Here is a 13,441-nt window from a genome sequence, read left to right as displayed (position 1 = left end):
ACAAAAATGCCACCCATGGTCCACAGGATATTTGATCATAAATCCTTTTAAAAATAAGATTTAGAGCCTTACATCAGTTATCTGTCATTGAGCACTGCAATGCCTAAATATGTTTAAGAATTTGGGCCACGGCATCTTTGACGTGCATTTGAAAGTTAATATGAGTAGGCTGAATATATGGCTTGATAGACAAATTTCTAACCTTAAGTTTCTGTAGCTTCCCTAATGTAAAACATTAATGGTGTATATAGGTATAATCCCTCTTCTGTCTAATTTACTTCAAGTCTTTATGACTACAAAGTTAGCAAAATTATGGCTTACACTATTAAAGTTTGAGGGGAAATTTTGTTATTGACTGACTTATATGGGATTATGATTAGAAACCTAGTGAAGAAAGCCTACTACTATGTCTTAGATTTTACTCTGGCAGTAATTTTGTGTGTTTCACTTTAACTTCCCAATTGGAAAGCAATTTAAATAAATAGTTTGCTCATGTTACATTTCAGAAATGTTTTTGGCAGCATCAGCTTTTACTAACTAGCGGGTTGATTTTGTTGTAAACATTTAGACACTGGTACTTTATGTAGTTACCAGTAAGTGCAGCATGGTGAAAGACAAATATTTAAATATCATTTATTCCTTTGCTTTACTTGTGGAGTCCTATTTTTATTTCATCCAAAATTGAGATAATTCAGTAGAAAGATAACGCAAAAGAATTACCTACTGGTTTAGGAGAAACAAATGAAAACCTGAAAGTAGCAAAGCATTTTTTTTAAATTGCAACAATAATTTCAAGCCAAAGAAGTGTTTTATCAAACTGTGTAGCTGAGCTGCCACTACTCATGTTGAAGAACAGTTCAGATAAATATTTAATACCTTTGTATACAAAATGATCCTGCATTGGATGAGATGTTAAAAGATACCCTTTCTAATGGGATACTCTGTGCATTTATGAAAGCCTGATGACACTACGAAATAGACATGAAGGTGTGCATGGAGCTTCTCTCCTCTGCCCCCCTCTGATTTTTTAGAGGAATTAGAAAAATCACTATGTACTCCAAACCAAACTCTATTTCAAAAATCAGTTAAGGATGTCACGTGACACTAGTGCAGTTGTCAACTATGCTTACAAAACTCAAGGATTTGGAAGCAAAGAAATGTTGATTTAGTCCAGATACAAGCCTGGTGACAGGGCGGAGGGGTGCAAATAGGGCTGTTGCCTTGGGCCTGACCATCCAAAGGGTGCTGAAGCCCCTGTCCCATCACCATTGCTGTTGTGGCAGCAACCAGAGTCCCAGGCCCCTCTGAGTTGCTGCTGGAGTGCTGCTCTGACCAGCTCTGAGAGCTTGGCACTCATGTCAGTCAAGATGGCACTAAGAGCTGATTGCCCAAGGCATCACCTTTTCTGCCCAGAGTATCACCCCTTGCACACTTTGCCTTAGGGGCCTACTGGTGGCTGTTGGCCCCACTGTCCAGATATGTTGACCACATAACAAATGATTAGATTTTATGAGACTGTGGTTGCTCAACATCAATAACTCTGAGTCATAGATTGTTAGGCATTTTTAATATGTTTTCCTTACCTGGAATTTGTTATGTTTTCTTCTAGATGACTATGATTTTTCAATGGGATTATTCATTATGATTTGTCTTCCTTAACTAAGGATTTTTTTGTCATTACTTTATTATTGATACTACTATCAAGCTCAAGCCTCCCGTGTTGTTAAGTGCCGTGTTAAATGCAGAAAGGTAATTAATTCACTGCTAACCCCTGCAGAGGCCCTTCAGTGTAACTACCGATGTGAGTCAAGTTACGTAGGGTGTTACACAGAGTGTTTCCCAGTTCAGGGCCTAGGTCTGTGACTTTAACATAAACATGCATGGAAATTTTATGTGCCATGAATGCAGCAGAACTACTGAAGTGCACATGAAAGGTGACCATCCATCCCATTTTGGGCGGAACAGCCCTGTATTTCAGGCACCAGGAAGGCCTCCCCATTTATTTTTTAAAAACGGTTTGTTGTCCAGTATTCGGTCCCCTGCTGGCACAGCCACAGCTGCTGGCTGGAGAGCATGTACACATGTTCTACAGCCACACCTGAGGGAGCCAGCAGCAGGCCCTGCAAAATTAAGGGTAGGTTGGGGCCCGGAGTGTGGCTGCCGCCTGCTTTCTGACTCCAAGCCTCAGGGAGCTGGGAGGAGCACTGGTGGCTGCTGCCTACTTGCCAGCTCCCTCAGGCTCAGTGGAACTGGGAGGAGCTGCCTTCCCCCCCACCATATCTCCCTGTCCCATGTTATGCATAGGGTGACCATATCTCCCTATCCCAATATCTGCTTACGAGATTTACCCTGTACTGATTGCTTTGTCATCTACAGATCTCATAGCATGTTGAAGTTTGAGTAAGCAGCAATGGTCCCTCTAATCTTTTCCATCCACATGGAGATTTTTTCCATCCATGTGCTGTATAAATTTTTGTGCACTGAGGCATGTGCAAATGTTCACCACTAGGAGAAACAGTACCTAGCTGTGGGTGCTCTGCTAGTTAGCCTGGCTACATCCGAGTCACTCTCAAGCAAACACAGGAGTGCACAGGTTACAGGGAACACTGCTAAGCACTATGCCTATATTACAGGGAACTGAAACAACCTGTATGACTGCCCTGTGATTTAGTGGCTCTGATGCAGGTTTAGAAGATTGCATGGTTGCTCTATACTGGCAGGGCCCAGGTCCTCCATCATCTTTTCTAAGTCAGTTTTCTGTTGCTCGGTTACCTCATTTGGACAATGACTTGTACTCCCATAAGGACAAAATGTCTCTGGTGTGGAATGCAGGCAAAATAAATTTCCTTTTGAAAAGTTGTCTTAAATGGGTGAGATGTCAACAATGACCATTTCCCCCATATCTATGAGTGGTTTTCCAATTCTTGGAATTTCATTATTGCTGTTTTCTAATCATGGCAATTTCTGACTTCCCCTCCACCTTTTTCTTTTAATTTTAGACCTTGAATAATACTGCCTCTTAGACACGTCAACATCAAAGCCTACCACTGCTTAAAATTGTGAAAGTATGATTTTGTTAGAAAGAGCAGAGGAGACCAGAAAACATTGTTTTTAATTTTTTAAATAGTTTGGAAGGAGAAATAGACATGGACAAAAACTTCAGTCAAAAATTACAGATTTGGACTGGCTAATATTATGACATGTAAGTGAAAAATAATGAGAAGTTGTCTTCAAATTTATACCAAAGTGTTTTCTTTTGCCTTTACAGTAAACGTAACCATTTTTGGGTCAAACTGATTTCTTAGTCAAAGTTTAGCAGAAACTGATTGCAACCTTAACTATAGACAGGCTACTGCATTTCAACTGAGCACATCAGCTTAGCTGTTGTAATGACAGAAGGTCTGTCCTAGTTGAAAGGATTTTAAGCTTATAGTCTACAAGCGTGGTGGACAGATAATTTGTTACATGATATTTTGGCATACAACTTTCACTGAAGGCTTATAAATTCTTTTTTCCTCTTTTGATACCTACTATTGATAATGGGCCATTTCCACCTTGCTGAATAGACCTTGTCAGCTCTGGCCCTCCCTTTTTCTGGGACCCCATTCTTTAAATACCCCTCTGAAACCCTCCCCCCACTCATGCATCTGATGAAGCAGGTCTTTTCCCACAAACGCTTATGCTTGAAAATCTCTTAGTTTATAAGGTGCCACAAGACTTCTTGTTCTCAGATTTCCAGTCACTGTGATTAAGCTTGTTTAAGATAAATCACAGTGGTAATTTGTTTCCATATTGAACCATTTAAACAAATCAAAAACATGTAGAAGTATTTGTTGTGTTCTTTTTTTCAATTAAATTATCTGTGCATGGATATTTTACATAATTGCCTTCTGGGAACCTGGAATTGTTTTCCACTAAGACAATTGGAAGTTACGTAGCCTTTGTAGCTTGGAAATAAAACTATTACTAATTCTTACATAACATGGTTGTGTGTTTAAAGAATTTTACAAATATAAGTTATCCTCATGATTACCTGGTGAGGTAAATAACTACTATTAGCAATAAAATATAGGGCCCGATCCCTGGCTGGTGCATTCCCATAAAAGAATTATAACAAGTTACATGAGATTGATTTTGAAATAGTATTTAACTACAGTTTCCAAATTCTGAATTATGGAGCTCTGGGTGGCAATCCAGGGCCAGCTGGCACCCGATTCTTCTTCACAACTGCTAAACTGTATTAAAAGGTAAAGATTTTAAAGCCCTTTTAAAATCCCTTTGCTAATTTTTTTTCCCCACATTTATTTGCTGCAGGGATATTATGCAATACAAAGGGGTGGAAAAGAAGTGGTCTGCAAAAAAGTCAGAATCAAAAAAACAAGTAGTCTCTACTGCAATATCTGTATTCAAATGTGATCCATACTATGGAAAAAGCTAGAAGCCCATGATCCAGAACAAAATCCTGTTTCTTATGCTGTGCCCCTCGCATCTGCTAGAGTGGTGTGATCTGTACAAACTATCCACTATGTACAATATGGTCGTGACTAGATGCCTTGCCTAATGGAGTAATTAAATCTGTACTAAAAATATCCTGTGAAGTCAAATTGTGCCACACAACTTATTGCTTCCTGGATTGTATCTTTCAGAAAACACACCTGAGACGTATTCATCTCCACTACCAGCAGTATCTTATTCTGAGGAGACATTTTCTTAGTGTTTCAAATAATGCAACTGGAATAACCATCTTCGTTCTTTGGTAATTATTTTTAAACAAAACTAGTAACGAATTATTTTTATTTGTGTAATATTTTTCTCCCAGTTATCTCCTTTCACTTTACAAAGGTGGGTACCCCCTTAGGTTCTATGGCACACCCTCCTCACACTTGCTATTGCTCGGTCACCACCCAATGCTCTGCCCCACTGAAATCCTTCTTTCAGTCAAGTTGCTAGTCAAAGCTGTTTTGGCCTTCCCCGACAGGAATGAAGCTGGATTCTTTCCTCAGGATCCATAAGTGGTTTCCTCCCCTTTGCCACAGGCTCAAAGACATTGTTGCTCCTGCCTGCTTGGCCCACTCTTCCCCATTCCCTCCACGCTAAAAATAAAACGCCAAAGTGGTCGTGGCTATGAATGAGGCTTACATGTTCCAAAACATCAAGCGAGTTTGGGGTGCTGAACTTGAGACTTTAGATTCACAAAGAGAACTAAGGGGTTGTATTACATGGCGAGTGCGTATGTGGCAAGGCAGGGTAACAGTCTCCAGTACACACAGTTAGCTGCACAGGAATGTGCGGTGAAAATGCTGGGGTGCAGCTTGATGTGCTAGCCTTTGAAGTGTTGCATCCACTGGGATGTTACATGCATGGCAAGCTAGGCCACTGTATACTCATTTGCTGCACAATCACTGGCTAGGTGGACAAGCCATTAGACTCAGCATTGCAATGTTGAATTTTTCAGCACTCTGTCACATAGTAGAATGCACAGCTTCAAGTTAGGGATGAGGGAGACTTGGTACCTACACACTGCTTGGAGAGAGTTAGGTGCCTAGGAACAGGATTCACAGCAGCAGCAGATGATGGTGGTGGTGCCATTGTCACCCTCCACATGCATTTAACCCCCATAGGTGAATCTGGGATGTGGAAGACCTGGGCTCAAGTCCCTGTTCTATCTACTTTATAGCAGGTACCTGAACCCAGCTCTGCCACCTCTTAGCTGAATGTCATAACCCCTGGGTACTCCAGGGGAGAGCTCCCAAACTGTTGTTGCTGTTCCACTTTGTGTAAAATGCTTGCAGTTTTAGAAAGGAGAACAGAATGTGGGTCTCCCGGGTGAATGCCCACATCACTAGAGTCATTGTCTTGCTCTCTCACATTTGAGCCCAACAAGGGCTTGTCTACACTTGCCCCCAGCTTCAAAGGGGGCATAGTTATCAGGGTGATGGGAGATCACTAGTGAAGTGCTATGGGGAATAGGCAGCACTTCATGACTCTAATTCTCCCCTGTGGCAGCATCAGTGTCAGACTTTGAAGTGCTGGCATGCGTGTAGCTGCAGGTACTTCAGAGTCCCTTTACTCCTCCAGTTTTTTTTTTTTTAATCTCACACACAATTTTGGGGGAATAAAGGGACTCTGAAGTGCCTACAGCTACATGCATGCCAGAACTTTGAAGTTTGACACTGCAGAGTTGCCGGGGGCGCGAATCAGCCTAATGAAGTGCTGCCTATTTCCTGCAACAGTTCACGAGTAATCACCCTGATTACCATGTCCCCTTCAAATGTGGGGGCAAGTGTAGATCCAGCCCAACTGTTTAAGGGACTTTATCAGCAAAAACTTAGCTGCCGCCTTACCCTGAGGTATCTGAGCAGGAGTTACAAGAATCTCAATTTTGGATTATGGATCAAGCCCTAAGGGCCTGATGTTCAGAGGCACTCCGCAGCTTTAGTTAAAAAACCACACACACCAGTGGGACATGTGGGTGCCTCTTATAAAAAAAAAACCAACCAGGTATAAAAGTGTTCCACCACTGGCACCCAAACCGAGGATACTTTGAATGTCCATGGGCATGTGACCAGACCAACATCTGCTTGGCATGTCCCCAGGTGGTTACCCACCTTGCTCCTCAGACTAAGGTCAGTGTATGTGGATGATGTAGATACACATATGAAACATGTTTTGGAAAAGGGTCTTAATTTTTTTGTCAGCTATTTGAGCTATTGGGCATTTGGAGTATTAAATATAGTGCTGGTGGACTCCAGGTAAAACAAAGGTGTGTGACAAAGGCAAATTATACAGCTTTGCATTCACTCACAGTACTCTCACCAAAGGTTGTTTACCTATAGGAGTGGTAACCATGTGATAAATTAGAGGGGCACAGAATAAGGGGCATATGGAGGTAAAAAAATTGAACAAATGGGCTATTGTAGCTGGTTTAGGGCTCCCAGAAGGGCTCCTCACCTTCCAGGTCAGGGGTGGCCATCCCACCCCACTGCCATGAAAGTCCAACAATGCCCAAGTCACGCATTTGGTGGGGGGGCAGGGGGCGAGGTTCCCACCTTGCCTCAGATAGGTGAGAGACAACAATTCACAAGCCTCCTGCCTCACCTCAGTCAGGCACTGGGGGAAATTAGCTCCAGTCAGGGCCTAGCTCTAGCTCAAGGTGGGGTGGCAAACCCACAGTCTTTGGTTGGCCCCAGCCCTAGCTCAGCGCAGGGCAGCAAGTCCACAAAAGCCCAAGCCCTGGAGCAAGACAGGGCAGGAAACAACAGTCTTTAGGTGGCCTCCAGCCCTACCTCAGGATGGGCTCGCCCCCCCATCAAAAGGAGCCCAGGCAGTAAACAACAGTTTTTAGGTGACCCCTGGCTCTAGCTCAGGGTGGGGCCACACACATCAAATGGAGCCCAAGCCCTAGAGCAAGGTATGGCAGCAAACACCCACAACAGTTCAGGAGGCCCAGGCCCTAGCACACAATAGTCTCACAGCAGCCCAGACCATAGCTGTGGGCAGGACAGCACACAGACACCAGCTACTTTGCCCATACTGGCAGAGAGGGGGGAGACTGCCACCCAGAAAGTGGGTGGGGAGCAGGGGGAACAGGCCCACCTGTTGCACCATATCCTGGCCCAGGTCGCAGCAGCACACTCTGCAGCATGGGTCAGTGGGGAAATCTAGACTACAACATGCCAATTTGTGGACCTTTAATGATACTCTTACCCCCCCGGGCCACTCCCGGTCTCCCACCCGGCACATACCTAAAGTCCATCCGACATCTCAGGGCTCACAGGGGATCAGGTCCAGCTAGCCCAAATCCAGGCCTACATGGCCAAATGATTCTACTGTCTCAGGGTGCAGGCTGAAGCCAGTTCTCCCACTGCCTCAAGGTGCAGGCTAAGGCAGGTACTCCAGTCCATCCTCAGGGTCCCACTGGGGTCCACAGGGTGTCAGGACCAGCAGGGGGCCCAAGTGGCCAAATCCAGGCCTTAGCATCACTGAGCTAGCCTTCATACACCCACACAAGGAGCCCAGGACTGTCCTCTGACTCCTTTAAAGACTCGGTCCATTCTAAGTCCTCAGTCTCCTAGGAAGAGAGCCCAGAGCATCTTCTAACTCCTCTGGAGACTTGCTTTCAACTGAGTCCTCAACCCAGGCTTTTATAGGCCTGGCCCCACCTTCTGACTTCTGGTCAGGTGATGGGGAAGGGCCAGGCTCTGTACAAAATGGCTGCCCGGAGGGGTCCTCTCTATAAAATGGTTCCTAGAAGGGGTCCTCCCCTTTTGGGTAGTGGGGTGGCTATACTGCCCCACTACGGTTATGTATGTACTTATATGCCTGTGACTGCTTTACCTGCCCACTGATCAAGCTCTGTGATTATATTTGACTATTTCAAACCATTGAGCAGATTAACCCAGCTGCCATTTATGTAAAAGTCTATCAGCCAAAGACATATTTCTTCCTTCTGTCCCCCAAACATTATTCATTATGGCTAGGTCTACATGTAGCTCTGCTCAGCACTGCTGCTGCTGCTGGCAGAGGAATGCAAAGTAAGCTGCTCAGGATTGCAAATACTCCTAAAGCTCATTACCACAGCCATGTGAGAGTTCAGTGCCACCAGAAAGGGTTGCCGGTACTGCAGAGGCTGTGTGGACATGTCTGTGCTGGCTAAACACCATGGCTGTGCCTACGCTGAGCCCTAGTGTGGACAGTTTGATACAAATAAGCAGTCTTGAAAATGCAAAATAATGATCATTTGCATATCGTTGTCTCATGCGCATATTCATGATGCTAATTTGCATATTCACTGCTGAAATCAAACTGTGTAGATGCGGTTCTGCTGGCAAAAACCCCCTTTGTCAGCAACCCTTTATGCCTGGAAAAAATCAGGCATAAGGGCTGCTGACAAACGGGGATTTTGCTGGCAGAACCACATCTACACCTCTTGGTTTCAGCTGTGAATATCCAAATTACCCTTATGAATGTGCACATTAGCCACACAGATATACAAATGACCTGTCATTTTGCATTTTTGAGACTGCTTATTTGCATCATACTGTCTGCACTAGGGCTCAGCGTAGACACAGCCACGGTGTATATGTAATATGATACCATTCTTCTACCAGCCACTCTTATTTATATTATTTATGTGCAGAAAACATGTTGCATGTTACTAAATATCCTAATTGTTTTTATGCTTGTTTTGTTTTAGCTGTATCAGTGCATATTTACCAAGAACAGAAGCTGAAAACAGAACCTGGCAGGCAGTTATAGATGACTTGCGTATTATTAAAGGCAAACAGGAAGTAAGTTCATAAATAATTGTTTTGTACAACCTTTTGAGTAGGAAAAGGCCTGGAGTTGGTTCTCTAGCCCAGTGCTTAAACAGTAGGTATCTGAGGGGGAGAAGGGAGGTAAAGAGGGCTCATGTAATGCCGTAGACATAAAAATAAGCAGGGGGGTAGATAACAATAACCACCTGGGACAGTTGCATTACAGCCCCTCAGATTAAGTGTTTTCTTTTTCAATTTTTATTTCCTTCAATGCATTTTTAATCTGTGAAGCATTAGTTCTTAGTCAGATAAGATAAGAAAGGTGTTTTTTGTTGTTGTTGTTGTTGTTGTTGGTTTTTTTTTCTGAAAAGAAGAATTAAAAAGTAGCTTTCTTCTGAAAAGTACTGCTGGAACTCAGAGCCAGGAATGTCCTTCACTTCCAGGTGCTGGGGAATCTCAGCAACATTCACTGACTTCAGCCACCTCCAGCACCTTGTAGGATTGACCTTTTGAGCACCAATCTAGGCCACTCTCCTGCAGTGTGGTAGGATTGATTTTATTATCCCTAATCTCATGAATTTTTGTTTCTAAATCCAAATCTGTTTTCTTTTAGAGCATTGATGCCAGTTTATATGCTGCATATTCAGAAATGCCTGTAAGTACATTTTGTAAATTTAACCTAGACTGGCTGAAGGATTTTATCGTTATTTCTTCTAAAATAACCACCTAAAGGCAATTAATGTTTCATTTGATGAAAGCTTAATTTGCATTAAAAGTAATAAGCAAATATGCCTATTGAATCATTGGCTATAAAAGTTAGTCAGTTAAAAAATGACAATTATTTTTATCAACAAAAAAAAAGCTTTCTTTTTTGTCAAAAGGAGACAGGATTTTCCAACATTGTGTGTTCTGCTAAAGCATTTTAAAACAGTGTTAAGATATAAACTGCATAGACATCCATCTTCAGCTAGCATCTAACTGGGGGAAAGGCAAAGCTAGGGATAATTACCTTACACACTATATTATTTCAGTTAGGGGGATACAGTTTACATCACAAACAAAGAGGTCATGTAACCAATCTCATTTTCAAATAATCCAGGCAGTGTAGTTTGGCGAATGAGGCATGGCTTTGGGAGTCAGAACACCTGGGTTCTGTTCCTGGCTTTATTGCTGACCTGCTGTGTGAGCTGAGGCAAAAATGAGTCCATCTCTCTTTCTCCAACTATAAAACAGGGATAGTGATACTCCCTTTTAACAAATTGCTTTGAGATGTGTGGATGCAAATTGCTATAAAAGCAAAGCATCGTTAATACTAGCTTCATCCCGTTATTCTTAATTATACCCCAAATTATATCCTAATTCAGGGGTTCCCAACCTTTTCAGTAGTGTGGACCCCCAGTAATCCCCCCGAACCATTCACCACACCCCATCAAAGCCAATTCTAGCCACTATATACATTTCATTAAATGAAAAAGGAAGCCACAACATAGATGTTTGAACAGCAATTAGTAACATTATTGGAATATACTTAATTTAAAATAATAATTGAGTGTAGGTTTGCAATTTATTTAAAACTTATTTTCTATGATGATTTTTATATACCTTTTATTTCTTTCACGGATCCCCTGCAATACCCTTGCGGATCCCCAGGGATCTGTGGACCACAGGTTGAGAACCACTGTCCTAATTAATTCCCCTTCCTACCTTGGTGTTTACATTCTTCAACAAGCAGGTTATGTTCTAGCCGACCTTTAACTGTAATTTACCCAGGTTACACGTTAAATCTCATGACCAGGATGATATTGACAAACATTTGCATGGCAAAACAAATACACAATAGATCAAAATCAGCTGATGGTTTGCAAATTAATATCCCACATGTACCTATTTCTTTACGCTTCTGATTATAAAGCCATTGATATTTTTCATTTGTAGGATGAATGTGAAGTGCAAGTGATGGAATGCTTTTTCTTAGAGCTGAACGTGATTTTCCATGAATGTAAAATCAGAAAAGGATGTAAAATCCAACAGTATGTGTACAATGTGCTGGCAAATGTAAAAGAAAGTTTATTAAAGAATAAAAGTCTACAGAACAGTTTGGTAAGTGCCATCTACAGTATTTAGAAAAAGGACGGTAAAATTGTATTTAATGGCTTGAGATAAATTTTGCTGTCAGATATGCATGACGGCAGTATGACCCGGAGTCACCCACCCACTCATTTATTTAGTACATAATTTAGCTCTTCTAAAAGTAAAGTTTTCTGAAATGTTAGCAATACAAATACTTAGAGAGAGTGTATCAAGTGTGTGTTTGTAAGTGTAAACTGGTACCCTATGGCTGACATTTTCAATCTGAAAGTCATAGAGGGGACCACATTTAGGCCGTGTCTACACGAGGCCCAAACTTCGAAATGGCCATGCAAATGGCCTTTTCGAAGTTTACTAATGAAGCGCTGAAATGCATATTCAGTGCTTCATTAGCATGCGGGCGGCCGCGGCACTTCAAAATTGACCCGCCTTGCCGCCGCGCGTCTCGTCCCGATGGGGCTCCTTTTCGAAAGGACCCTGCCTACTTCAAAGTCCCCTTATTCCCATCAGCTTCATTAGTAAACTTCGAAATGGCCATTTGCGTGGCCATTTCGAAGTTTGGGGCTCGTGTAGACGTAGCCTTAGACATTTAAACAAACAGACTGAACATCTTCATGTTCTATTGAAGTCACTGGCAGCTCTGCAAGCCCTTGTTTAAAAATCTGGCCACTTAAATCCTGTGGCAGCTTCCAGCAGGGCTCCTGAGGCAATTGTCTGCAGTGGGATTTTGTGTAAGAGGAAAGTACTAAGATTTGTCTATCAAAATCAATTCAATATCAAACCAATCATTGTTCAAAGACTTGTCATTTTTCTATTCTTTTGTTTCCTTTTTTTTGCAGAGCATGAGTAAAATAGTGTGCAAACAATGTGAAGAGTATGAAGAAAGCAGTTTTAGTGAATTTATAAAGAATTTTGAAGCGTTTGCACAACGCAAGCTGAAATATTGACCCCACTTTCTTAAATCAACCTCCTTTTTGAAAGTGCTTAATGGCAACTCCATAAACTTTGCTGGCATCTTCAAGCACCCAGACTAGTTGGCTACTTTAAGAACTTTTTAAGACAGAAAAAACAAAATTCAGCCAAGAATAATCTGAACTGTACTGCAGCCTATTTTGTTATTTTGTTTTAAAATTATGTATATTTTATAAACATTTTAGATACATATTTGCTTTCTATGTCCCAATATTTGACGGCTACTTAAAAAGCATAAAAACTTGTACTACAATTATTTTATTTTCCAGGAAAGCTAAACTGGTGTACAGTAGTTCCCTGAGATGCACACACTCAAGTTGCGTGTATCTCGATTTAGCAAGACTCAGAGGGATGGGGAGCTATCACCTGGCTCTGGGCTGCCCGCCACTTAGGGAAGCCAGGAAACTGACCAGTGCTGCAGCGCTGGTCAGTGTCCTGTCTCCTGTGAGCAGCACTGGTCAGTTTCCTAGATCTCCTGAGTAGCACAAAATTTGACTTACACAGGGTTGTGCAAGAACACAGCCTCTGCATAAGTCAGGGGCCTACTGTAATTGAGAATATGTATATAATCCACTGTGTTTGGAGTATTCCTTTGTACAGAGGATCTGAATATGTTATAGTCCGCAACTACCACGTCTGCCTTTTAAGTTCATCCTGTACAGTCTGATGCTTTAATCTCTGGAGCACTCTGAGTTCCCTGCTGCAAGTCCAGGTAGCAGTCAGCCCATGTGTAAAACTGTGGGAAGCAGAAGAGCATGTAACTCTGAGTGTAATAAATAGGGCTCTGATCCTTCAAGTTGCTCCACATGGACACAAGCTGCACTGTCATGCCTGAACCACTCCCACTACTCTCCCTGGGCTGCTGGGGGAAGGGAAATTTTCACTGGCCTAACTATGGGGATGTGGGAGATCACACAATGACTCAGAGAGCCAGGGACACAGCCACAGAGAGGATAGTTCAAGCTGCTACACCATGCCTGGGCCATTACCCTTCCTTTCTGGGCTGCTGGTGGGAAGGTAAAAGGTATGGGACGAAACCATGCGGCAACCAGCTACAGAGAGGAAAGTGCCAGCTGTTTCGCCATGCCTGGACTGCCCCCCTCCCTTCCCTGGACTGTAGGGGG

The 13,441-nt window shown here is 42.6% G+C and overlaps 1 protein-coding gene across 1 annotated transcript in view; it reads left to right on the top strand.

The window, feature by feature from the left end:
* Positions 1–12,507, top strand: part of IL15 (interleukin 15) — a 72,070-nt gene extending 59,563 nt beyond the window's left edge. The window contains exons 3-7 of the mRNA XM_074993274.1: positions 4,647–4,756; positions 9,197–9,290; positions 9,871–9,912; positions 11,193–11,357; positions 12,185–12,507. Of these exons, the coding sequence (XP_074849375.1) occupies positions 4,647–4,756; positions 9,197–9,290; positions 9,871–9,912; positions 11,193–11,357; positions 12,185–12,292 (519 nt within the window). The 3' untranslated portion in view covers positions 12,293–12,507. The remainder of the gene's footprint in view (positions 1–4,646; positions 4,757–9,196; positions 9,291–9,870; positions 9,913–11,192; positions 11,358–12,184) is intronic.
* The last annotated feature ends 934 nt before the right edge of the window (positions 12,508–13,441 follow it).

The sequence above is a fragment of the Carettochelys insculpta genome, chromosome 4 (assembly GCF_033958435.1).
Source record: "Carettochelys insculpta isolate YL-2023 chromosome 4, ASM3395843v1, whole genome shotgun sequence".
Lineage (NCBI taxonomy): Eukaryota > Metazoa > Chordata > Testudines > Carettochelyidae > Carettochelys > Carettochelys insculpta.
Note: the sequence above shows the minus strand (reverse complement) of the source record. Positions and strands in the feature narration are given on the sequence as shown.